The sequence below is a fragment of the Pongo pygmaeus genome, chromosome 19 (genome assembly GCF_028885625.2).
Source record: "Pongo pygmaeus isolate AG05252 chromosome 19, NHGRI_mPonPyg2-v2.0_pri, whole genome shotgun sequence".
In the NCBI taxonomy this organism is placed as follows: domain Eukaryota; kingdom Metazoa; phylum Chordata; class Mammalia; order Primates; family Hominidae; genus Pongo; species Pongo pygmaeus.
In genome coordinates this window covers 54,230,411-54,258,076 of record NC_072392.2, presented here as the reverse complement: position 1 = coordinate 54,258,076, position 27,666 = coordinate 54,230,411, and the positions used below count along the sequence as shown (strand labels likewise).

Genomic DNA, 27,666 nt, shown 5'->3' with positions numbered 1-27,666 from the left:
CATGTGCCATGCTGGTGTGCTGCACCCATTAACTCATCATTTAGCATTAGGTAAATGATCTCCTAATGCTATCCCTCCCCGCTCCCTCCTAATGCTATCCCTCCCCGCTCCCCCCACCCCACAACAGTCCCCAGAGTGTGATGTTCCCCTTCCTGTGTCCATGTGTTCTCATTGTTCAATTCCCATCTATGAGTGAGAACATGCGGTGTTTGCTTTTTTCTCCTTGTGATAGTTTACTGAGAATGATGATTTCCAATTTCATCCATGTCCCTACAAAGGACATGAACCACATCATTTTTTATGGCTGCATAGTATTCCATGGTGTATATGTGCCACATTTTCTTAATCCAGTCTATCATTGTTGGACATTTGGGTTGGTTTGAAGTCTTTGCTATTGTGAATAGTGCCGCAATAAACATACGTGTGCATGTGTCTTTATAGCAGCATGATTTATAGTCCTTTGGGTATATACCCAGTAATGGGATGGCTGGGTCAAATGGTATTTCTAGTTCTAGATCCCTGAGGAATCACCACACTGACTTCCACAAGGGTTGAACTAGTTTACAGTCCCACCAACAGTGTAAAAGTGTTCGTATTTCTCCACATCCTCTCCAGCACCTGTTTCCTGACTTTTTAATGATCGCCATTCTAACTGGTGTGAGATGGTATCTCATTGTGGTTTTGATTTGCATTTCTCTGATGGCCAGTGATGATGAGCATTTTTTCATGTGTCTTTTGGCTGCATAAATGTCTTCTTTTGAGAAGTGTCTGTTCATATCCTTCGCCCATTTTTTGATGGGGTTGTTTGTTTTTTTCTTGTAAATTTGTTTGAGTTCATTGTAGATTCTGGATATTAGCCCTTTGTCAGATGAGTAGGTTGCGAAAATTTTCTCCCAATTTGTAGGTTGCCTGTTCACTCTGCTGGTAGTTTCTTTTGCTGTGCAGAAGCTCTTTAGTTTAATTCGATCCCATTTGTCAATTTTGGCTTTTGTTGCCATTGCTTTTGGTGTTTTAGACATGAAGTCCTTGCCCATGCCTGTGTCCTGAATGGTAATGCCTAGGTTTTCTTCTAGGGTTTTTATGGTTTTAGGTCTAACGTTTAAGTCTTTAATCCATCTTGAATTAATTTTTGTATAAGGTGTAAGGAAGGGATCCAGTTTCAGCTTTCTACATATGGCGAGCCAGTTTTCCCAGCACCATTTATTAAGTAGGGAATCCTTTCCCCATTGCTTGTTTTTCTCAGGTTTGTCAAAGATCAGATAGTTGTAGATAAGCGGCGTTATTTCTGAGGGCTCTGTTCTGTTCCATTGATTTATATCTCTGTTTTGGTACCAGTACCATGCTGTTTTGGTTACCGTAGCCTTGTAGTATAGTTTGAAGTCAGGTAGCGTGATGCCTCCAGCTTTGTTCTTTTGGCTTAGGATTGACTTGGCGATGCGGGCTCTTTTTTGGTTCCATATGAACTTTAAAGTAGTTTTTTCCAGTTCTGTGAAGAAAGTCATTGGTAGCTTGATGGGGATGGCATTGAATCTATAAATTACCTTGGGCAGTATGGCCATTTTCACGATATTGATTCTTCCTACCCATGAGCATGGAATGTTCTTCCATTTGTTTGTATCCTCTTTTATTTCATTGAGCAGTGGTTTGTAGTTCTCCTTGAAGAGGTCCTTCACGTCCCTTGTAAGTTGGATTCCTAGGTATTTTATTCTCTTTGAAGCAATTGTGAATGGGAGTTCACTCATGATTTGGCTCTCTGTTTGTCTGTTATTGGTGTATAAGAATGCTTGTGATTTTTGTACATTGATTTTGTATCCTGAGACTTTGCTGAAGTTGCTTATCAGCTTAAGGAGATTTTGGGTTGAGACAATGGGGTTTTCTAGATATACAATCATGTCATCTGCAAACAGGGACAATTTGACTTCCTCTTTTCCTAATTGAATACCCTTTATTTCCTTCTCCTGCCTAATGGCCCTGGCCAGAACTTCCAACACTATGTTGAATAGGAATGGTGAGAGAGGGCATCCCTGTCTTGTGCCAGTTTTCAAAGGGAATGCTTCCAGTTTTTGCCCATTCAGTATGATATTGGCTGTGGGTTTGTCATAGATAGCTCTTATTATTTTGAGATACGTCCCATCAATACCTAATTTATTGAGAGTTTTTAGCATGAAGTGTTGTTGAATTTTCTCAAAGGCCTTTTCTGCATCTCTTGAGATAATCATGTGGTTTTTGTCTTTGGTTCTGTTTATATGCTGGATTACATTTATTGATTTGCGTATATTGAACCAGCCTTGCATCCCAGGGATGAAGCCCACTTGATCATGGTGGATAAGCTTTTTGATGTGCTGCTGGATTCGGCTTACCAGTATTTTATTGAGGATTTTTGCATCAATGTTCATCAAGGATATTGGTCTAAAATTCTCTTTTTTGGTTGTGTCTCTGCCCGGCTTTGGTATCAGGATGATGCTGGCCTCATAAAATGAGTTAGGGAGGATTCCCTCTTTTTCTATTGATTGGAATAGTTTCAGAAGGAATGGTATCAGTTCCTCCTTGTACCTCTGGTAGAATTTGGCTGTGAATCCATCTGGTCCTGGACTCTTTTTGGTTGGTAAGCTATTGATTATTGCCACAATTTCAGATCCTGTTATTGGTCTATTCAGAGATTCAACTTCTTCCTGGTTTAGTCTTGGGAGAGTGTATGTGTCGAGGAATTTATCCATTTCTTCTAGATTTTCTAGTTTATTTGCGTAGAGGTGTTTGTAGTATTCTCTGATGGTAGTTTGTATTTCTGTGGGATCGGTGGTGATATCCCCTTTATCACTTTTTATTGCGTCTATTTGATTCTTCTCTCTTTTTTTCTTTGTTAGTCTTGCTAGCGGTCTATCAATTTTGTTGATCCTTTCAAAAAACCAGCTCCTGGATTCATTAATTTTTTGAAGGGTTTTTTTGGTCTCTGTTTCCTTCAGTTCTGCTCTGATTTTAGTTATTTCTTGCCTTCTGCTAGCTTTTGAATATGTTTGCTCTTGCTTTTCTAGTTCTTTTAATTGTGATGTTAGGGTGTCAATTTTGGATCTTTCCTGCTTTCTCTTGTGGGCATTTAGTGCTATAAATTTCCCTCTACATACTGCTTTGAATGTGTCCCAGAGATTCTGGTATGTTGTGTCTTTGTTCTCGTTGGTTTCAAAGAACATCTTTATTTCTGCCTTCATTTCGTTATGTACCCAGTAGTCATTCAGGAGCAGGTTGTTCAGTTTCCATGTAGTTGAGCGGTTTTGAGTGAGTTTCTTAATCCTGAGTTCTAGTTTGATTGCACTGTGGTCTGAGAGACAGTTTGTTATAATTTCTGTTCTTTTTCATTTGCTGAGGAGAGCTTTACTTCCAAGTATGTGGTCAATTTTGGAATAGGTGTGGTGTGGTGCTGAAAAAAATGTATATTCTGTTGATTTGGGGTGGAGAGTTCTGTAGATGTCTATTAGGTCCTCTTGGTGCAGAGCTGAGTTCAATTCCTGGGTATCCTTGTTAATTTTCTGTCTCGTTGATCTGTCTAATGTTGACAGTGGGGTGTTAAAGTCTCCCATTATTATTGTGTGGGAGTCTAAGTCTCTTTGTAGGTCACTCAGGACTTGCTTTATGAATCTGGGTGCTCCTGTATTGGGTGCATATATATTTAGGATAGTTAGCTCTTCTTGTTGAATTGATCCCTTGACCATTATGTAATGGCCTCCTTTGTCTCTTTTGATCTTTGTTGATTTAAAGTCTGTTTTCTCCGAGACTAGGATTGCAACCCCTGCCTTTTTTTGTTTTCCATTTGCTTGGTAGATCTTCCTCCATCCTTTTATTTTGAGCCTATGTGTGTCTCTGCATGTGAGATGGGTTTCCTGAATACAGCACACTGATGGGTCTTAACTGTTTATCCAATTTGCCAGTCTGTGTCTTTTAATTGGAGCATTTAGTCCATTTACATTTAAAGTTAATATTGTTATGTGTGAATTTGATCCTGTCATTATGATGTTAGCTGGTTATTTTGCTCGTTAGTTGATGCAGTTTCTTCCTAGTCTCGATGGTCTTTACACTTTGGCATGATTTTGCAGTGGCTGGTACCGGTTGTGCCTTTCCATGTTTAGTGCTTCCTTCAGGAGCTCTTTTAGGGCAGGCCTGGTGGTGACAAAATCTCTCAGCATTTGCTTGTCTGTAAAGTATTTTATTTCTCCTTCACTTATGAAGCTTAGTTTGGCTGGATATGAAATTCTGGGTTGAAAATTCTTTTCTTTAAGAATGTTGAATACTGGCCCCCACTCTCTTCTGGCTTGTAGAGTTTCTGCCGAGAGATCCACTGTTAGTCTGATGGGCTTCCCTTTGTGGGTAACCCGACCTTTCTCTCTGGCTGCCCTTAACATTTTTTCCTTCATTTGAACTTTGGTGAATCTGACAATTATGTGTCTTGGAGTTGCTCTTCTCGAGGAGTATCTTTGTGGTGGTCTCTGTATTTCCTGAATCTGAATGTTGGCCTGCCTTGCTAGATTGGGGAAGTTCTCCTGGATAATATCCTGCAGAGTGTTTTCCAACTTGGTTCCATTCTCCCCGTCACTTTCAGGTACACCAATCAGACGTCGATTTGGTCTTTTCACATAGTCCCATATTTCTTGGAGGCTTTGTTCGTTTCTTTTTATTCCTTTTTCTCTAAACTTCCCTTCTCACTTCATTTCATTCATTTCATCTTCCATCACTAATACCCTTTCTTCCAGTTGGTCACATTGGCTCCTGAGGCTTCTGCATTCTTCACGTAGTTCTCGAGCCTTGGCTTTCAGCTCCATCAGCGCCTTTAAGCAGTTCTCTGTATTGGTTATTCTAGTTATACATTCATCTAAAGTTTTTTCAAAGTTTTTAACTTCTTTGCCTTTGGTTTGAATTTCCTCCTGTAGCTTGGAGTAGTTTGATCATCTGAAGCCTTCTTCTCTTAACTCGTCAAAGTCATTCTCCGTCCAGCTTTGTTCCGTTGCTGGTGAGGAACTGCGTTCCTTTGGAGGAGGAGAGGTGCTCTGCTTTTTAGAGTTTCCAGTTTTTCTGCTCTGTTTTTTCCCCATCTTTGTGGTTTTATCTACTTTTAGTCTTTGATGATGGTGTTGTACAGATGGGTTTTTGGTGTGGATGTCCTTTCTGTTTGTTAGTTTTCCTTCTAACAGACAGGACCCTCAGCTGCAGGTCTGTTGGAGTTTGCTAGAGGTCCACTCCAGACCCTGTTTGCCTGGGTATCAGCAGCGGTGTCTGCAGAACCGCGGATTTTCGTGATCTGTGAATGCTGCTGTCTGATCGTTCCTCTGGAAGTTTTGTCTCAGAGGAGTACCCAGCCGTGTGAGGTGTCTAGTCTGCCCCTACTGGGGGGTGCCTCCCAGTTAGGCTGCTCGGGGGTCAGGGGTCAGGGACCCACTTGAGGAGGCAGTCTGCCCGTTCTCAGATCTCCAGCTGCGTGCTGGGAGAACCACTGCTCTCCTCAAAGCTGTCAGACAGGGACATTTAAGTCTGCAGAGGTTACTGCTGTCTTTTTGTTTGTCTGTGCCCTGCCCCCAGAGGTGGAGCCTACAGAGGCAGGCAGGCCTCCTTGAGCTGTGGTGGGCTCCACCCAGTTGGAGCTTCCTGGCTGCTTTGTTTACCTAAGCGAGCCTGGGCAATGGCGGGCGCCCCTCCCCCAGCCTCGCTGCCACCTTGCAGTTTGATTTCAGACTGCTGTGCTAGCAATCAGCGAGACTCCATGGGCGTAGGACCCTCTGAGCCGTGCGGGATATAATCTCCTGGTGCGCCATTTCCTAAGCCCATCGGAAAAGCGCAGTATTCGGGTGGGAGTGGCCCAATTTTCCAGGTGCTGTCTGTCACCTCTTTCCTTGACCAGGAAAGGGAACTCCCTGACCCCTTGTGCTTCCCACTTGAGGCAATGCCTCACCCTGCTTCGGCTGGCGCAAGCTGTGCTGCACCCGCTGTCCTGCGCCCACTGTCTGGCACTGCCTAGTGAGATTAACCCGGTACCTCAGATGGAAATGCAGAAGTCACCCGTCTTCTGCGTCGCTCACGCTGGGAGCTGTAGACCGGAGCTGTTCCTATTCGGCCATCTTGGCTCCTCCCCCATTATTTTTTTTTTCTTGAGACAGGGTCTCACTGTATTTTCTGGGCAGGAATGCAGTGGTGCAGTCATAGCTCCCTGCAACCTCCAATTCCTGGGCTCAGGCCATCCTCCCACCTCAGCCTCTTGAGTAGCTGGGACTAATAGATGCACACCACCACACTCCACTAATTTTAATTGTGGTAAAATACATGAAACAAAATGTTCTGCCCTTTTGACTTCTTGTTCCCAGAGGCACCTCCGCTTATGGTTCTTAGCTTACCCACATCTGGAAGTAGAAACCCTCTTCTTTTCCTTAGTTGCTCATTGGTTCCAGTTTATCCTTCCACAAGTGCCTAAATTGGATTAATCCTCAGTAGTTTTGGTGGGGTGTCCAGTTGCGTATCCTTGAATCCCCCTATATCCCTTTTCCAGTTTGAACTCAGTAAATTTGCCCTTGGTTGACTTAAATTGAAACTGGAATGTAGCTCATTAAGGGAGAGAGAGAGATCTTTAACACAGGATATTATCCTGGTGGTGTATCCTGGTGGAGAAAGAAATGCTGTCTTTGAAAGGATAGTGGCATCTTCATTTTGTTTCTCCTGTTGTGTAGTCTGAGTAGTGTTATCTATTTAGTTAATTTCTGCTGATACAAATTCTTTTCTCATGCTAAGAATTTTTCTTTTCAAGCAATCTATTTAAAAAAAAAAAAAAAAAAAAACCTTTTAAAATGCAAAGTAGCCAAGTTGTGTCCCTGTATTACCAAATTTCCCTTTGGGGCATTTCCTTCTAGGTAGATGTTGGATATTGATTTATTGCTTTCGGATCTCCTTTGTTAGTGGAAATCTTATGCAACCCCTGATACTTTCTATGTGCTGCTCTAGTAGATCTTTACTCTTCTCTAGTATGAGGTTTACAGGTGGTTTGTATTGCATGCCTGACGAGCATTCCCAATATTGAAAGAAAACAAAAGAAAGCCCAATTTGTCCGTGTATTATGTGTTTGCCTGCAAGGGTGGGGGTTACCATGAGCCTAAAAATGATCCCTGGCTTTGCTAAACCCTTGATGCTCTTGACACGGGGCAGCTCAGCTCCCAGGACAGCATTATCTTTTTGTTGTTGTTGTTGTTGTTGTTTTTTGAGACAGAGTCTCACTCTCTCACCCAGGCTGTAGTGCAGTGGGGTAATCTCAGCTCACTGCAAGCTCCAACTCCAGGTTCAAGTGATTCTCCTGCCTCAGCCTCCCAAGTAGCTGGGACTACAGGCACACACCATCCCTCCCCTCCGGCTAATTTTTGTATTTTTAGTAGAGGTGGGGTTTCACCATGTTGGCCAAGATGGTCTGGATCTCTTGACCTGGTGATCCACCTGCTTTGGCCTCCCAAAGTCCTGGGATTATAGGCGTGAGCCACCACACCTGGCTGACAGCGTCATCTTTAAGCGGCAAAGGATCACTTGTTTTTGTAGAGTCAGAGCTATCAGTGGCCTAAGGAGAAGAAAAGGCTTGACATCTCATAGGTAGAGAGTCCTCTAAGCGTATTATCACCAGCAAGAACAGGTCAGTACTTTACTTGCATGATTTGCAGGGCTGTTGTTCACTTCTCTATTGAAGTTATTCTAAGCTCATCAAGGACCTTTTAGAAACAGTGCTTACATTGCGTAATGTGAAATCCCACCTGCCCCATGCCATTAGACCAGAGGGAGTAAGTATGATGTGACCATTAAACGTGCTATGTGTATATCAAAATATCACATACACCCCATAAATAAGTACACATATAATCTATCAATAAAGAAAAAGAAAAGCCAGTATTGGATACTAATATGGTTTGGATCGGCATCCCTGCCAAATCTCATGTTGAAATGTAATCCCCAGGGTTGGAGGTGGGGCCTGGTGGGAGGTGATTGGATCATGGGGGTGGATTTCTCATCAGTGGTTTAGCACCATTCCCCTGGTGCTGTCCTCATAACAGTAAGTTCTTGAGAGATCTGGTTGTTTAGCAGTGTGTGGCTTCTCCCCTGTCCCCACTCTCTCTCTTGCTCCTGCTGTGGCCTTGTGAGGCGTTTGCTCCCCCTTCACCTTCTGCTATGATTGTAAGCTTCCAGAGGCCTCATCAGAAGCTGGACAGATGCCTGGTTCATGCTTCCTGTACAGCCTGCAGAACCGTGAGCCAGTTAAACCTCCTGTCTTAATAAATTACCCAGCCTCAAATATTTCTTTACTGCACTGCAAGAATGGCCTAATACAGATGCATTCCAAAAATGAAAATAAAATAAAATAAATGCAGATGATCTCTCACTATAGTTCTAACAAAGTGAAGGAATTTGGGGTTATGGAAATAAGCATCTGCTTTTTGCCTGTGTTTTTGACAGACCTTCTGAGGCAGACTAAGTTAATTGTCATTTGTTGTGTGGATGTAAGTCAGTAAAATGCTAGTGTGACGAGCCAAACAAATACTGACTGAGACCCCTGAGACAGGAAGAGATGTGTTCCTCAAAACTGGCCACTGACTCAGATTTGGGAAGGGGCATTCATGTGAACCTGCTCTGTTGGGATTGGTTTTGGCTGTCAGGATGGAAAGGGTCTGATGACGGCAGTCAGTTTGATGCATGCCAAAGAAAATAAGTGTTTGCCTTGCATTAAATGCTGCTTCAAGGAGAGGATATTAGATAGATTTGATGCTGGTACTGTCTGTTAAAAGTGTAGGTATTGAATTTTTCTAAATAGATTTCCCCCCCTTATTCCAAAAATGGTAACAGGATTAACATTTTGTAGGTACTCCATTCCTTTGCAAATAACTTAAAGAAATTCTCAATACGTACAGCAAGAGTTTCAATTTTAGCTCCCTATTCTCTGCCCCAAAATAAAAAACCACCTTTCCCACTCCTTTTATAAAGCTGCTGGCATTAAAAAAGAGCAAGGAGAGGATCCTTTAATGATAAGTACTGAGCACCAAATACATTATTGTTTTACATCTGGAGTTTTAGAAAAGAAATGTACAAATGTAATCCAGCCTTGTAAAGTGCTTTGTCAACATCACTGCCACGTTGTTCTTGAGATGCCTTGGTATAATAGAATTTGTACAGGCAATTTATCTTCAGCTTGCCATTTTTGTGTATGGGTCTGCACCCTAAATATGGGCATACTCTACCACTCTACTGATGATATTCTTTTCCCCCAGTTGGTAACCCAGAAGATAGTTAAACCATTTCTTGCTCCCCCCTACCTATATTTAATAGGAATATGCACTGAATCATGGTGAGATATTCTGGTGTAGCTTGCTCAGCATTTGAGAACACATCAGCTAATAACCCCTGAAATACCCTCCATAGAGCATTTTCTGTTGGTTAAAAACTTGCAAGCAAGAATGGCTAAAGTACAGATGTTTTCTCTGAGGCTTCTTATCTCCTAAAAAGACACAGGTTATTCTGACAGTTGAGACAAGCCCAGGCAAATACGCAACATTGATCTAATCAGCAGGAACAAGAACGATGTTTTAACTGGGGCTACCTTTTACCAGCGTCATTAAAGGCTCCCATTACTCTTTTATTAGAGGTTCCCTCTCTTCCTTATCAGATTACAGAATGAACATAACTCATGGCAGTGATTTGATCTCTTGTTAAAGAGGATTACAGTTTTGCATTAACTCGGATTGACACAGTTTATAATTCGCTTGTTGATTCTCAGTGGGGTAGCACCACACGTTTGACCCCCCAGCAGTGCTGAGGGGAAAGGACCCGCATATATCATCATTAAAGATGGCGTCCAGCACAGAGATAGGGGCACCAGGCCTTCTTTTTCCAGTAATGTCAGAAAGGACAAAGGAAACACTCTCAAGTTCAAACCTAAGCTTGGGCCAGAGTTTTAAAACTGGGTTGGAAAAAAAACACTGCTGTTGTTTCTTCTATTTTTCCTGATTTGCTACTGTTCAGTCTCTTATTCTAGAGAATTTGCATTGTCAAAATGAAGCCTTGGCTCCAAGCAGGAGGTAGAGTGATAAAAGCACATCTTCTAGAAGGAGATTTGTAGATGCTGAACAGATAAATCCTTCCTCAAAATGGGCCTTTTTGACTATAGTTCTCATTTCTACACTTATATTCTCATGGCTTCTTCAAAGGATTGTAAATCCTCTATTTTTCCCAAAGGGATATTTCACATTCTTTAAAGTGTGTGTAAATGTTTCTCTTAAGGACTTGTTTTTTAATTTTTATTATTATTGGCTTTCTAAATATATTGCAATATCTTATAGATATTGTATTAATCACAACGAAGTAACTTGCAAGTTACTTGCAAGCAGGTAGGCAATAGCTAAGTTTTTCACCTTAATTTAGTTAGTCATAACCATGTTATTAATGTTTCCCACAGTGATCACTGAGCCAACAGTCGATTGCTAAGATACCATTTCTGTTTCTAAGTGCAGTTATCCTTCGCTCTGATTTATCCACTGTAAGTCTGTCCCCTGTGTCTGATGGGCAATGAAATAACATAGAATAATCATATCATATTTCACTTACTGAGAGTTTACTATATGCCAGACATTGCACTAAGCCCTTCACATATATTTTCATTTGTTCCTCATAAAAAAAAAAAACAGTGATTGATGTTATCTGCATTTTATAAGAATACTAAGGCATAGAACAATTAAGTAACTTGCCTAAGTTGAACAAGCAAGTAGTGGAACAGGTATGTGCATCTAAGAGTGTGGTCCCCAACCCCCACTGCTATTGCCAAGAAATTAACAAGCTTTTAGAAATATTTGGGAATAATGTGCCACAGGGAAGCCCCCCACCCCCACCCCTAGCCACTCTTTCAAAAACTTCTTTGGGGGGGAAAAAAACTTCTTTGTGGGGGGAAAAATGCTTTACCCCCACCCTTTCTTTTATAGGAGAGATACTTTCTATACAGGAAGGTTTTGGCTGTCAGTCATTCATATTTTAGTGTGAATCACTGGATTCCCAAACCTGGTTTTATGTTATATCATTCTGGTTACAAAGACTTTAGACCTCATAATTAGCTTTGAATCCTGATCTGGCATATTTAGTCAGTTTATGCTTGTAATTCTATTCTCTGCCACAGTCAGGCACCTATCACCTGTCTACTTTTCTTAGAGACAATATCTTTTTCCCATATAATAAAAATAGTGCATGCTTATGGAAGAAAATTTGAAAAATATAGAAAGGACAAAGAAAAATTTGTCATCCTGCTATTGAGGGTAGAACATTATTAATACTTTTACATGTTTTCTTATAGAATTTTTTGTGTATGTATTTTATACAGATATATACATAAGTGTTTGAAAATTTTTTCAGATTAACTTATAGTATAAGCATTTTAATGCCTTAAGTATTTTTAAAAGCATTTTAATAACCTTATAATCTATTATGGAATATTTATTATTGTTGGACATGTAGGTTGTTTGTAGTTGCCTTTCTTTTCAAGTAGTGCTGCAATGAACATATATATACAGAAATCTATGTTCTAGGTTTTGCTGTGTCTTTAGAATAGATTTCTGGGTCAAATATCTAAACTTTCTAATGACTCTTGATGAGTTTTACTAAGTTACATGACTCTTTTCTTTCCAGCGGAGGCTTATGTCATTTTATCTTTGCTAAGCGGGAGAGCTCTTTCTTCTTTTCTTTTTTTTTTTTTTTTTTTTTTGAGAGTCTTGCCCTGTCACCCAGGCTGAAGTGCAGTGGTGCAATCTTGGCTCACTGCAATCTCTGCCTCCCGGGTTCAAGTGATTCTCCTGCCTCAGCCTCCCAAGTAGATGGGACTACAGGCATGTCCTGTTACACCTGGCTAATTTTGTATTTTTAGTAGAGACGGGGTTTTGCCATGTTGGCCAGGCTGGTCGCGAACTCCTGACCTCAGGTGATCCACCCGCCTCGGCCTCCCAGAGTGCTGGGATTACAGGTGTGAGCCACCGCACCCGGCCGGGAGAGCTATCTTTTAAAAAATATTTCTATTTAGATATAAAAGTTACTTATTGTTTTTAAGTTCATAACAAATGACACCTTATTGAGGACGTATAATATGGTAGGCAGTGGGCTATAATCTAATGTTTATTTTCTTTTATAATAGTAAATTTGAAGAGTATTAATCATGTATTTGTATCATTTGTAGTTGTTTTTATCCTTTGCCCATTTTCTTTTTGAGTTTTGACTTTTCTTTATGAATTTTCTTCCTGTATGAATTCTCTATATTATGGCTATATTTATGGTTATATAACATTTCCTGGTTTTTGTAGATTTTCGCATTTTGCTTACCTTTCAATATTAATGATTTTTATTGGTCACATAGAAGTTTTACTTTTTAACCTAATTAAATATGTAAGAACCTTTTTGTGGGGGATGTTTTTCATTGTTTTATGATGAGGCAATCTCTCCTGTATCCCAGAACAATTATTCACCTATATTTTATTTAATTTCATCTGAATTTTTTTTTCTTTTAATCTACTTGGAGCATTGTTTTAATATATTGTTCAATGATCTTCACTTTTTATTTCTACTGCCTCTTTTTTTGAGTCCAGGTCTTTTTTTTTTTTTTTTTTCTTTTTTAACAAAAGACAAGGTTTTACTCTGTTGCCCAGGCTGGAGTACAGTAGCACAATTATATAGCTCACTGCAGCCTCGAACTCCTGTGCTCTAGTGATTCTCCTGCTGCAGCCTCCCAAGTAGCTGGGACTACAGGCACACACTACCCCACCCAGCCTTTTTTTTTTTTTTTTTTTCCTGTAGAGACATGGTCTTGCTATGTTTCCCCAGCTGGTCTTGAACTCCTGGACTCAAGCAGTCCTCCCACCTTGGCCTCCCAAAGTGCTAGGATTACAGACATGAGCCACCACTGCACCTGGCCTTTTAATTTTTTTTTTTTTTTTTTTTTTTAAGACGGAATCTTGCTCTGTCACGCAGGCTGGAGTGCAGTGGCGCCATCTCGGCTCATTGCAAGCTCCGCCTCCCGGGTTCACGCCATTCTTCTGCCTCAGCCTCCCGAGCAGCTGGGACTATAGGCACCCGCCACCACGCCCGGCTAATTTTTTGTATTTTTAATAGAGATGGGGTTTCACCATGTTAGCCAGGATGGTCTCGATCTCCTGACCTCATGATCTGCCCACCTCGGCCTCCCAAAGTGCTGGGATTACAGGTGTGAGCCACCATGCCTGGCCAATTTTTTTTTTTTTAATTCCCACATCAACTATTACACTAACAGCGTATTAACCAATAGTCTCTATTCTCATCAGTTCTGTGTTTCATTGCCAGATTCACCTTCCTCCAATATCACATGCTACTCTTTGCCTCTAGCATAAAACCCAGACTCTCAAGCCTGCCAGTCAAGGCCATCGATGACTTGTTGCCTTGCCACCTTTCTCTCCTTATCGCCTATTTTACCCCGTGTGCTGTCCAGAGCAGACACCTGCAATCCCTGGGACACACTCCCTATTCTGCATGTCTGTCCATTCTGCTCACAGCCTGCAGCATCTCCCACCCCCGTCTCACTGTTGTTTCCTGTTGAAATATTCAGTCATGAAGTCACCAGCCTTTCTAGGGAGACTTCAGATTCTCCACCCCCACCGAGCAGGTGGCTTTTTCTTCTTTGAACCCATTCTGTTTGTTCCTCCCTAACAGTTAGACTGTTAACTGTGTAACAGTTAACAGACGCACTTATTGGGGGTTTTTTCTTGCTAAGAATGTTAACTTAAAAGTCAAAGAAGTATGCCTATGTGTACTGTAATCTTGTATTTGGTATTATCAAGATTTTATGTTCATATATTTGGAATAATATATTTTAATTTCAATTGTAGTATTTGCAAAACACTTCACTTAAGGTCTTTTTCCAGTTATTGTTGGCCTCCTCTGAGCTCGGCAACTGACTCAGTATTCCTGAGCACCTTGTGCCCTCGCTCGTATGCAGTGCCACCCTGGGAAGCCTTCTTTATGGCCCATGGTTTCTTTCTTTTACAAAGTGAAAACAGGCCTCTTGTTCACTGGATTATTGAGAATAAAATGTTCTCTTTAATTTTTTAATTTCTGAGGACTATTTTAAATGTAACCCCTAACAGATCATTATTTAAATAAACAAACTTTGTGTTTTCACATCTGTGTATTACGCCACTATCCCTCAGCATGCAATACAGATACAGCCATTTCTGTGCAAACCCCAAAAAAGTTGGGTAGAGGCTTCCTGTCTGAGATGCTTTTAAAGGCCTCCAGCTTGTATGTTTGTTTACAGTTTGCTGTTTACAAGATTATTTTTGCAACTGTCCTGTAAGATGAAGATGAATTTCTTGCCTCTTTTGCTGAAATCTCTCCAAATCATCTCACTTCTTTAATATACTTTCCTCTGCTTCCATGTCACTTTGTATAGATGCATATTATGTATAGCATCTACCACCAGGTTGTTTCCTAATTATTCATAGGTCAGGTCTCCATGCTAAACCATTGTACTGCTTGAGGGCCAGCTCCTTATTTTGTTCTTAGCTCATGGCCATGTTGGAAAAGACCCAGAATGAAAGGTTCTCCTCTGGGACTTCTGATTCCCAACCCTTTGCTTAGAGGGTTTTGGGGGTCATTTTTACTTAGTATTGAACCCTGGGAAAGGCTCTCTCAAGAACACTCTTACATTTCCATCACTTCCAAGACCCTAAACTTTGTATACACTATAGGTTTTCTCCTGCTATATACTATATACTATAGGTTTCTCCTGCTATATACTATATACGATAGGTTTTCTGTGCTATTTAAACCAGGTTTGGTTCTGATGGCCTTCCTATAAATTATTACAGTCAGTGTCACCTATCAGGAATTCTTGGGTCCAGAGGAATTTCGTATTTCAGATTTTCTTGGATTTGGAAATATTTGTATTATCCCCGTTCAGCATGCCTAATCTGAAAATCTGAAATCTGAAGTGCTCCAGTGAGCATTTTCTTACAGCATAGTTTGTGTCGGTGCTCAAAAAGTTTTAGATTTTGGAGCATTTCAGATTTCAGATACTTGGATTAGAGATACTCACCATGCAGTTACTATGGAGCACGAAGCCCAGCAGGGTTCTGCAGTGATTTATAGCTTTTGGTCAGTGTTCTGGACTCTGCTTTCAGGATTTTTCTTTAAGAAGAAAACAGTTCTGGAATGGATTCTGTAAGTGCATTAACAAAGCAGAAAGGCCTGGCTGCTTTGTTATTTTTAGTGTTGGTATTAAGTGTCAAGCTAAGAAAGGATATTTAGATGGAGGACCTTACCTCGTTAGACTTGGAGTTCAAGTTGCTGGCAGCACGTGGTCATGGGAAGCTCTCACCAGCCACCCTCGGAAGTGAGGTCTTGAATGAGCCATAACCACACCCTACGCTTTACCACTGTCTCCCTGGGGAGCAGAACACTTTATAAACATTAATTCTTTGACCCCCTGGGCACCTCCACTTACATGGTAAATAAGACTGAAGGCCTTTCTTCTACAATATAGATGAGGAAACATCAGCCCAGAAGGGAAATTACTTGATGAGAGACAGGCGAGCAGGCATGGGCCCTGAGGTGTTTGGAGTCTCAGTAGCTGACCTGCAGCAGCACTGGTGGCTGCCGACACCCAGGAGACACAGTCCTGTTCCGTTCCCCTTTTTGCTTCTCAGAGGGTAGTGAGGGTTGGGCCTTTTGTCTCTTGTATGGAATGTGAAATGCTGCAAAGATGAGCAATGGTTCTTCAATGCTTTGTGCTCCCCTATAAGAAAGAAGAAATCAATACACATTTTCTCATACACACACTTGGCAGCACTCTGCCTCCTCTTCCACAGCTCAGTCCTACAGGGGGAAGCACAACTATGCAGCCAGACAGACTCTTCAGGGTTCAGGGGAGGAAATGCAAACTGCTCACTTTGCACTTAGCAGTCAGGTTTTTTAGAGCCAGTCGTATAACTGGCTGAGGTAATCAAACTGCTGACCTCAGGGACTAGCTGGTGAAAGGAGTGGGAGAGATGCCCTGTTGCAGCCCCCCTGTTGCAGGCCTGCTCAGTGCTGCTGGGGAAAGCTCACCTGGCAGGTGTTTAGGACAGATGCTCCTTTTGCTGAATTTCTGATTTGCAGAGGCAGGAAGGAAGTTCTTTGAAGGATACTATTAAAAACCAAAAAAAATATGGACAGATTGAGAGCAGCCTTTTTTTTTTTTAATCAATTAATAGGCATACAGTCCGAACAAGAGCCCCATCTCAGACTGGATTTTATTTTTTCATCAGAAAATGTGGTATCGATATCTGTAATTTTGTCTTACAGCTCACTGCCATTAAACAGTTGTGTGGGATGTGAATAAAAAAGAATTTGCTGCCATTGTTAGGAGAAATGGTAGCTTGGGTGTCAGAAGAGCCTTGCAAGGCAGGAGATGAGTTTAGGGGGAGGGCGGGGGAGCGGGGACTCAGGCTCTGGGGTCCTTGGCGCGGAGACCATTAGACCATTAGAGTGTGTGTGGGATCACCAGGGCAGGGTGTCAAAAGAAGAGAGGAAGCCAAGAGCAGAACCTGGGAGAAGGAAGGCAGAGGAGAGCCAGGAGAACACATGCTCCTTGAACACTCTGGGGGAGACTTCCGGGCAGGGCAGCTGGCCAGCAGCTGGAAGGGCTTGCTCCCGAGGCCCCGGCGGTTCCTCTGTGTCTCCTGACTCGCATTGAAGAGCTGGCACTTTGCATTTGCTCACTTAGTAGTTGCTTCTAAGTGCATTTTGATTGGTACCGGATTTCTAAGCAAAAGAAATCCTCCAACTTATTACCAGAAGTAATAGCAGAGTGCCTTGCCAAAACTCTGTGGGTTGACATTGAATACCCTCACTAATTCCTGCGTGTTGAAGTTAAGCTAGAGCTGAGTGATGCATCCTGTGCTCCCCCAACACACACACACACACGCACACACGCACACACGCCCTGGGTTGTTGGGCAGCATCCTGATACGGATATAAATGTAACTGGAATGTCAGTCTCACCTTCTGTGCAGTTGGGGGAAGTGATTCACGTCTAAGCAGTGAAGCATCCCCTGGCTTTTAACAGGAGCTGTTAGAGAGGCTGCTGTTTGAACAAGGAGCTTCATCTTCCTGAAGCCAGCAGTCACAAAACCGTAAACACAACACCAGCCAACTCTATTGCGGGGACCGTGGTGGCTTGACGTTAATAGTAAACATCTCCAGCAAGGCAGAGAGCTCTGCATCCCAGGTCCAGAATAAAAATAAATAAAAATAAAGAGAAACCCTGCTAAAAGCAGTGTGATGATTTGTCGTCTTTCCTTTGTGAGGCCATTTGTCTTCTCTCACATCAAATCTGTTATAAAACAGTCAAACTGTGAAAGTGGAAATCATCCCGGGAATATGGAATATTAATGCGTGGAAAGAGCAGCGCCCCTTTTGTCTGAAGAGTGGCTCCTCCCCCACCCCTCTGCTTTTTTGCAAGTCTGCTAAGGTAAATTATTTTTCTTTAAAATCATGTGGAAGATTTGAAGCTAGTAGTAGGGATGGTGGAAGTTTTGAGTATTTTTATTCCTTTGTTAAAGTGCAGGGGATTTGTAACTGGCTTGAGTAAGGAGGAAGCACAAGTGAGAAGAAAACCTGTCCATGTGCAGTCCCCTTCTCGCCCCCATCCCTCTCCCCTCTCCTCCCTGTTCCCCAGCCTCTCAGTTCCTTTGTTTGGGGCCTGAACCTGCTTCTTGGAACATTTATAAATCTTGAGTCTGTCTGATCTTTAGGGGACAGGCCAGAGGCCGTGTGTCACCATGTGTAATTTAGAGCTGTAGGGCTAAAAGCTTTTGCAGAGGTTTGAAGGACCTAGTTCTGACCTGACCAAAAGAACGAATTGGAACAGACCTTCTAGAGTCTCCTTCAAGCACTGGGGAGGATGGTGATGAGAGCAGACACACGGGGTAATTTATGGGCTCCCCTGACTGGTGGCTGGGTCCGCTTGGAAATGAGTCGTGTACTGCCACCTTGTGGCAGATTCGGACGGCTGCGGTTTTGTTGTTTTGGAACCTTGTGAAGAGTTCAGCTAGTATCGGATTGGACATGATTTGCCTTGTATCTAGATTTAGGTAATTAGTGATAGATAAGGGGTGTCTCTGAGTCATTCTTATTTTGCTAAGTTGATCCTGTTAAGAAATAAGCCTTAGCTGAAAGAAGGCTGCTTTCTTTCCCCATTACCTCCTTTCTTCTGCTTTGTGGTTTTTTTGTGGGGGTTTTTGTTGTTGTTCAGTTTTGGTTTGTTTTTTGGTATGGAATTATGATGAGATTTCAGGAGAGAAGCCTGTGATCCTCCTTTGGTTGTTGGGGGATGTTAAGAGGAGAGTGAGGGAGAGTAAGTACCGACTTTTTGGCCGTATTCAGAAATCCTAAGTTTTCTGCTATAGTGATTTTTGTGCCATTCTGACTAAATACTAACTCCTTATAAGCACTGTGTCTTTTTACTTGGATTACTTTCCCAGCAATCCAGGCTTCTTGGGGAGCTAAGTTTTTCTTTCTTTTTTTTTAGATGGAGTCTCACTCTTTTGCCCAGGCTGGAGGGCAATGGCACAATCTTGGCTCACTGCAACCTCCGCCTCCCAGGTTCAAGTGATTTTCCTGGCTCAGCCTCCCAAGTACCTGGGATTACAGGCACACACCACCATGCCCAGCTATTTTTTGTATTTTTAGTAGAAACGAGGTTTCTCCATGTTGGCCATGCTGGTCTCAAACCCCTGACCTCAGGTGATCTGCCCACCTTGGCCTCCCAAAGTGCTGGGATTACAGGTGTGAGCCACTGCACCCAGCCTTGATGAGCTAAGTTCTAATGCATGTCGCCTGTGTCTGAGCCCATTCCCATGACATACACAGGGCTGCCCCTACCACACAGCCCCAGAGAGCACAGGGCGATTGCCTGCCATTTGGATCAGTATGTTTCTCCTTTTAAGTCATAGAGACACTTCTCAAATATCTTTCTCTCATTTGTAAAGTCACTGATACAGAGTAGGATGGATTTGGGTCGGGGAAAGCAAAGGAATGATGAAAGGAGGGTGCCATTTTGTCCCTCGTGTTGGTTGGGAGCAACCGTAATGCATGCACACAGGTCCTCAGCATGTTGCTCTGTCTCATTCCGTTTCTCATGATCATAGATGATGATGCCATTTATGCAATGCGGACTTTGCTTAGTGCTGTAAAAACAGTATGTTTAAGGAAGATATTGTCACCATCTTACTGATGAGGAAGCTAAGATTCAGGGGGCTAAATAATTTACCTAAGGTCCTAGACCCAGTAAGGACCTGAGCCAGTCAGAACCAGCTCTGACAGCACCTTGCAGCCCCTCTGCATTTGTGATACCATGCTCTATGCCATATAAAAGCATTCGCTTTGTTCTATTTAACTATTCAAGATTTCTATTAAGCTGGCTTCTCTAAGGATATAAGAAAAGAAAGCTGCTGTCCAAGCCGGGCACGGTGGCTCAAGCCTGTAATCCCAGCACTTTGGGAGGCCAAGGCAGGCGGATCACGAGGTCAAGAGATCGAGACCATCCTGGCTAACACGGTGAAACCCTGTCTGTACTAAAAATACAAAAAAAAAGTTAGCCGGGCGTGGTGGCGGGCATCTGTAGTCCCAGCTACTCGGGAAGCTGAGGCAGGAGAATGGCGTGAACCTGGGAGGCAGAGCTTGCAGCGAGCCGAGATGGTGCCACTGCACTCCAGCCTCGGTGACAGAGCGAGACTCCGTCTCAAAAAAAAAAAAGGAAAGCTGCTGTCATGTGGTCTGTAGACATTTTTAAGAGGAAAATGGAGGAGTGAGTAGCCTTTGCCCTTTGGCCTACTTTGGTTTCTGGCATTCAGAATGGAGGCACGTGCTTTATTGGAGAAGGATCCCTTTGTTTGGTGCCGTTAGCACGTGCCAAGTGATAATTGGCAAGACATCTTTTTTTCCGCAGACATTTGGGAGGCCCTGGGCATACTGGTAGATAGAACAGAAGAGAGTGGAGGCCTTGGGAAGACAGAGAGAAGTATGTGTTCAGAGTGCAGGAGAGATGGAGTCCTGCTCCACCTGCTTTGGGCTCACAAGGGCTGCGGGTTCCGAAGACCTTGCTTTTGGAGCTTTGGCAAACGGAGGGCTCATAGGAGTGCAGTCAGGATGGCAAGCAGACTCGGTCACAGGAGGAATGGAGGGAACTGAGGCCACTGAACCTGGAAAAGAACAGATTTAGTTAGAGGAAGACATCAAATAGTTGAAGTGCTGCCACAGGGAATAGTAGTCAGCCTAACTTCTCTCCTGGCTTTAGAGGGACAAGAGGCCATGGCTGTAAGTCCTAAAATGACAGAATTGGGTTCAGCAGGAGGAAGAATGTTTGTGTGTCTCCCCAAATGGAGTGGTTTGTCTGAGACACACTTACTGCATGTATTCACCTTCCCGATCTAGCTTCTGCTGTGCCTTTCATGTCTTTGTAAACCTCCACAAAATCTAACAAAGTTCAAATAAACATTCAAATATTTTTAATTAATTGATTATACCCGTAGTATGTTAGGCTTTGAGGCCAGGAATCATGGAATCATATACATCTAGTACATGTTTAAGCTTCCACCACACTAAGCAAATTGTTTTCAAAGACAAATGTGAAAAAAGGCAGCATCAGTACATCACCAGTAATTTTAAAAGCACACATCTGTCATCGGTGACCACGCTGGTCGGTGCAGAGCAGGCATGCGTGTGAATCTCTCCGCTGACTGACCATATCTGGATGGACTCTACTTGTAGGGTTTCAAATCGGATCCAGACCCTGCTAGCCGTGAGTACTGCTGTGATTGGAACCCTTTGTCCGACTTGCCTGCCGTGTGCTTTCTTCTTTTCCCTTGATTCTGCAATGTATGTATGGGATTGAGTTAAGGCAGAAGCAAATGCTACAGCACTTTTGTGTGCAGTGTGGGAGAGGTAGAAGATTAGAAAGGAAGGAAGGGCCACGACATTCTGGGATGTGTCTTATATATTTAGGGAGACCCCTCACTCATAAGAAGCAACAAATGAACAATTTTTAATTAGTCAAAGACAAATTATGTGTATCATTTTATGTATTTATTTATTTTTAATAGAGACAGGGTCTCACTGTGTTGCCCAGGCTGGTCTCAAACTCCTGGGCTCAAGTGATCTTCCCACCTCAACCTCCCAAAGTGCTGGGATTACATGAGCCACCATACCTGGCCTATGAGTCACTTTTCGTCTGGAAAGCAGCAGCATTCTCTCTGCCAGCTCCTTTGGAAGACTGGCGCGTAATACTTGCTCGGAGACCATGATGCGCTTTGGGAGGCTGCACAGGCTTTTTCGGGGAGCAGTGGAATGGCTGTGTTCTCTCTGCTGTCCACCTGTCTTTGTGGGTAGGTACAGTTTAGGGATGTCTTGGAGGCCTGGGGGTTCCAGGGCCAGTGTAGGAGGAGTGTGGTTTTCTGTAGAGTGGATGGTACAATTCCTTCAGAATCCCCAGTGCTGCAAGCTACTGACCTAGCAAATTGAAAGCCCCACACAGATCATTTGCAGGTTTAATATGCTCCTTTGTACTGTTTGCCCAAATGACGTCGTGAAAGACAGTGATCTGTGTTGTGGTGGGGTGAGTGCACATGTGGAACTGAAGGGAACATATTTGGATCCACACATCGGTGAGGGGCAGCATTCTCATACACATACACCCCCATTTCTCTCAGAGCTTTTAAAACCTTACCTGCCACTCAAGTGATTGCAGTTCACAGCTAGCTACAATGTGCATACTTTAAGTCTCTTCAGAAGAATCACATAATAAATAAGCCAAATCCTAAGACAGACAGACACACACACACACACACACACACACACGCACACACATTCTGTCTTTATGGAAAATGGCTGCTAATCCATGATCATTTTTTTTTCTAGAAACAGGTTTTATGATAATATAGTAAAAATATTAAATTAGAAAATGCCTCACTAAGGGTTATAAAACCTTACTGCACTAGAGATAGGTAATTATCCCCTCTACAGCCTAATGACGGTTTAAAAGAAATAAAAATGTTAGTGCTCATTACTTGCTTTTGTAGGTTGCAATAAAGGGTAAGTTAAATTTTAATTCAAGGAAGAGCCCCTGCTATCAACCTTCTACCTCGGGTCCAAGTCCTGTTAATTACTCCGCAGGCTGCTCCCCGGCATGATACCAGCATGAACACATTGTCTACAGTGGACACTCCCACTGACCATGAGTGTGTGTGTGCTGGGGGATGGGGGGGATTACAGATCAGTGATTCGCATCTTGATTCTTAATGTGATGGAGAGCAGGAATTATGTATTTTTTAAAAAAATTGATTATGCATAGCCTTAAGGGGACCTCAGGTATGAAACTACACACTTACCCTGGAGAATCCGATGGAACAAGGTTAACCTGGAGGATTGATAGTTTAGCTTCTCCACATGGCTAAATCCCAGTTAGGAAGATGCAGCCGGGGGCAAATGTTTATGCAGTGGAAGGCGGTCTGGCCCTCGGTCCTGTGGCACCTTTTTGTAGCCTCGTCTTTACTTGCAGTTTTTCTTGGGATGGGGTAAGGGCTATGGACGTGTTTTGTTTCTTTTCAGATGTCTTTGCCTTTCCCTAAGCACCTAGATACCTGCCTAGGTTTGAGGGAGGAAGAGCTCAGTGCACCCTGCAGCTCAGTCTTCACACTGGGGTATGCAGAGACTTTCCAAGGGGAAGGTAGACACGGATAGTCAAGGAGTCAAGTCTCCAGATATACGCTCTTTCCTAAAGCTGTCTGCCCCAGAGCAGGCCTGTGCTGGAGGGCCAGGTTCTCCTTTTACTCTCGTCCTTCTCCGGCCTTGAAAAGCCTCCCTCAAGCCCATCCTTAAAGTGACATGGACCTCGGGCTGCCACAGGAAAACCTCCAGTTCCTCAAACACAAGGACAGCTGGAAATATGGGTACAGATATTGAGAAGGGAAACACCTAAGGACTAGAGGACAAGCCCTGTGCAGGCCGGGTGGTTTCCGTGTCTTCACTTCCAGCAGAATCGCCGGAGAACACGAGTTGAATTGAGTTGGCAGTTGGTTGACCGTTAGGACTAATGTTTGGGGACAAGTCACTGTGCGATTTTTTGTGTGTGTCGTATAATTCAGAAAGAGCAAAAAGAATCAAGTGGCATTGCTATGCCAGAACTCTGTCATTCCTGTCTGCTTGTTTATATGACAACGTTTCTCAGTGCTTATGTCAACAAAAAACAAAGAGTAGAATTGATGCTGAACCTTCCTTCATTCTGGCAATAAATAATATTCCTCCATGGATCCATGAACAAATGGAGGGAAAAGCCTCATCCATATCATTAAGGGATGCATTTCCAGTAACATTTTACACATGTATGAATACTAAATTTTCACTAAAATTAGGATATATTGTATCATGTTATTATATATTGATTATATCCTAATAATAATCCAGAGGAACATTTTTAAACTACTTAGAGCCTTATAATGTCAAACAATTAAAATATTTTCATTTCAATTTTTTGAATTTTAAAAATTTCAAAAGTGTTCTTATTTACAGACTAATGTGGCCAAGAAGTATGATAAGGGTGATTGATAAAAGACATTCAAGCATGAAACCATTATATTAGGACAAAACTCTGTAGGGAAAAGTCAGGTGGAAATAAAATTTAAAAAGAAAAAGGTGCTATAAAATGTCCAAGTTAAAGAGTTTATGTGTGGCCCACGCCTGTAATCCCAGCACTTTGGGAGGCCAAGACGGGCGGATCATGAGGTCAAGAGATGGAGACCATCCTGGCCAACATGGTAAAACCCCGTCTCTACTAAAAATACAAAAATTAGCCAGGCGTGGTGGCGCACACCTGTAGTCCCAATTACTTGGGAGGCTGAGGCAGGAGAATCAATTGAACCCGGGAGGTGGAGGTTGCAGTGAGCCGAGATCGCGCCACTGCACTCCAGCCTGGCGACAGAGCGAGACTCCATCTTAAAAAAAAATAGTTTATGTGTTACCTGAATGAACGATGAGTATCAAATCATTATGACATGTAGGTTCCAATGCAGGCATTACGAAAGTTAATTTTCACAACATCCTGGTCATTATATATTTTGTAACTATTTAAACTTACTGTGAAAAACGTTATAAAAATGCGCAACCCTCCCTTCTCCAACCTAGTAAAGAGGCAGGAAGGGCTGTGCCTCCCTGTACCACCCAGCTGCTCAGGGCAGGAGCCAAAGCCAGGACCTGGAAAAAGGAAGGGCTGAGGCCAAGCTGAACCGCTGGAATCTACAGTGGGGGTGGCCGGTGCAGGGGGCGTGGGGCGAGCATCTTCATCCCCGTGCTGCTCCTGGGCCCCAGGGAGGGTCTGCTTTGTCTCAGAGAAGGGAGTGGAAGAGTCAGCCAGGAGGTTGTTGCTATGTGCTTCGTGAGAAACGGTGAGATCTGACCTAGTGGAAGCCTGGAGGAGCTGTGAAGTTTGAGATGCTTTGAAGGTAAAAACGGTCACCAGCTGGTGATAGCGGGTGAGGAAGACGTAAAAGTTGAAATTGCTTGGGGACTTTTAGATTGAAATAATCCCCTATTGATATTCTCTGTCTCTGAAAATATTTTAAGAACCCAGACCACTCAGCTTCCCAAGTTGCTTTGCCATGAACAGCTGCATCTGTTTGTCAGCTTTGCCCACCTGAGTGTGAAATGATGTTCTATGAAAACATGGGTTTCAGCATTTCACTCTCTGCTCCTGACACGTGAACCCTGCTGCGGACAGTAACTGCTGCCTTCGGCCCAGGCATTGCACTGATACTGCGCGCAGAGTGGAAGCATTTGCTCAGTGGTAATGATGGGGTCTGGTGCAGGCAAGCACGGCGAGGCTGGAAAGGGTATGATTGTGAAGGGCTAAATAGCCTCGCGCCTCTGCATTTCCTTCTCATCAGACGTTGTTGTCTTAAAGTCACACTGTCCTTCTGTTATGGCAACTCTCCCTTTCACGCCATCTAATTTTGTGTGTGGAAACAGCTAGAGAGACTTGTCTTTACTGGCAAATAGGCGGGCCATGGTGTGATGAAGTGGAGCCTGCCCCGGGCACCACGGTATCTGTGTGACAGAGCTGGTGATTTGGAAGCCGTTGGTTTGTATTTGGTCTGGGGCTGCCTTCCACCTTGTCAGGCCTCGTCTGGGCTGATTGAGGCTAGTCATATGGATGTGTGTAACAGAAGAGCAGAAGAGATGGGTGGAGCCAAGGGGGAAGCTGTGTCCTTTGTCTGTGGCCTAGGGGTCTGCTGGGTAGTTCAGGGTGAAGGCATCAGCACATTCTTGGGATAAAATTCCTGTAATAAAATTGGAGGCCTGTTTTCTGCCCTGCACTTTCACTGCCTGTCCCTCCCGCGGTCCCCAACATGATAAGGCTAGCTTACATTTGTGGCTTCTGTAGTTCTTCCTTAAGATGTTTTTCTCTTGACTTTTTTAAAGCTTTGATACTCTATTCTTTTTGTTGGATTTCCTAATTGTAGTACCTTTATTCCTATCCATAACTATAGTAGGGTGACTTCAAAAAAAGACCAATAGTTTTTTGTGTTGAAGCCTTGCTGTTTGAAAGGTGGGGTTTTTTGGTTTTGCTTTTAAAGTCAGATGTGCCGATGCTGACCCTCAGATGATGAGAGCACTTTTAAAACAAGATGGCAGGCTGGAATTTGAGTTTCATCTTGAGAATATCCGAGCAGGTGTAGATTTCTTCTGGGGCTCCTGGCCCATGACCTGAGCCCTGTGTGCGCCCACCCTGTCTCTGTGAGGGCTACTGGCTGGGCCTTCTGCAGAGCGTGGACATGGATGGCTGCCTCTGCAGTCACGTGCTGCACGCCCACCTCCCTGATGATAGGGACGTCCTCATACGGGTCTTGCCTGCTTGGAACCTCGTGGGTCCCTCATGTCTCTGCAGGGAGGATCTGCTCTGTATCCACAGGGGAAAGTGTTCTGGAGCTTCTGTCTCAATGATAGGAAAGATCGCTGCCCCACCCAAACCCCTTTTAGGTTTTCCAGGCCTTGACACATGGCTTTGGCCGGATGTTTTTGTGTATGTTGCATTTAAAAGAGTTTGAAAGTGGTCATTTACTTTTCTTTTTAGGGGCCCAAGACCCTGGCATGTTATTGTTTTAATGTCAAAACCCAACTTTAGAAATAAATTAGCCAATCATATTATTTATTAGACTGAGAATAGAGACAGGGCAGCTGGGGAGTATGGAAGAAGCTTGGTTCTCTTCCTGAACAACTGCACAGATGATAGTAATTGGAATCGTGTTGCTGGCTCATTTTCATTGTTTTTCAAGTACTGCCAAGTCCAAGAAAATGTATGAAAACTAAATTATATCCCCCTACATCCCATGTCTGATTGAATCCTCCTCATCGGGTGGCGGTCTCCTACATCCTATTAAAATATTCAATCTTGTTTTCTTACTTGAAGAGCCTGTCTGCAAAGGGCAAACTTACAGAACACTCATTCCCTGGAGACGGGTGTCCAGCCGCACTGGACCATTTCCATATTTTACTGTTTGATTGGGTTTCTTCCTTCTGTTGTATTTGTGAGTAAGAGCTGTGGGATGCATGTTTAATTACATGGCTGTGTTTTCAACAGAAAAAACAGAATGGGGTATTTTCCAGCTTCTGTGTTCCTTTTTAACCTTGAATAGTGAACCAGTGTGTTAACCAGTTTGCTGTGTTTGTCTTTTAGGACAGAACTGTACCGCTCTCTTTTTGGCCAGCTCCACCCTCCCAACGAAGGCCACGGGGATTGACATCGCCCACCTCCGACACCCAGTGGGCGCCTTGGCTGGTGCGGCTGCTGGTCCAGATGGAGGAAACCAGTGACTTTATGGGGCTGAGCTAGTAGGGAAGCCCCTGGGAAGGTGCTGCGTTCCGAACCTGTGCCTAATACATGCAAGGGCGCTGCCCCGCCCAACACTGCCTTTAAACGCCACAAATAAAGAGCATTGTTACCGCCACCACCGCTTGTGGTTTCTTAAGAGGCTGAGAGTCAGTCTGGTTTGGTTCTAGTGGATGACACGTTTACTGAGCTTTCTTTTTTTTCTAGTCCAGTGGCCTCCTCATACAATGTCAGACTTGACGTTTCCTTGACCCACTCACCCTGGCGGACATGCAGATTGTTTGCATAGTGTGGCTGTTGTGGGTGAAATGAACGTGGGAGTGCAGGTGTCCCTTCAACACAGTAATGTCCATTGATCTGTATATATACCCAGAAATGGGATTGCTTGATCGTAGGGTAGTTGAATTTTTAGTTTTTTTAGTAACTCCTTACAGTTTTCCATAATGGCTGTACCAGTCCACGTTACCCCCGGCAGCATGGCAGAGCTCCCTTTTCCGCATCTTTACCAACATTTGTTAACTTTCATCTTTTTTAAAAAAAGTTTTTATTGCCATATAATAGTTGTATACATTTTAGGGGTTCATCTTTTTGATAGTAGCCATTATAACAGGTGTGAGGTGATGTCTCGTTGTGGTTTTTCTTTTTTTTTTTCATTTATCTTTTTTTTTTGAGACTGAGTCTTGCTCTGTCTCCCGGGCTGGAGTGCAGTGGCGCGATCTCGGCTCACTGCAACCTCCACCTCC

General features: G+C 43.2%; 1 protein-coding gene across 1 annotated transcript in view; it reads left to right on the top strand.

The window, feature by feature from the left end:
* AATF (apoptosis antagonizing transcription factor) overlaps positions 1-27,041 on the top strand; it is a 116,112-nt gene extending 89,071 nt beyond the window's left edge. Inside the window, exon 12 of the mRNA XM_054456910.2 lies at positions 26,771-27,041. Coding sequence (XP_054312885.2) covers positions 26,771-26,834 — 64 coding nt within the window. The 3' untranslated portion in view covers positions 26,835-27,041. The remainder of the gene's footprint in view (positions 1-26,770) is intronic.
* Positions 27,042-27,666: the final 625 nt, after the last annotated feature.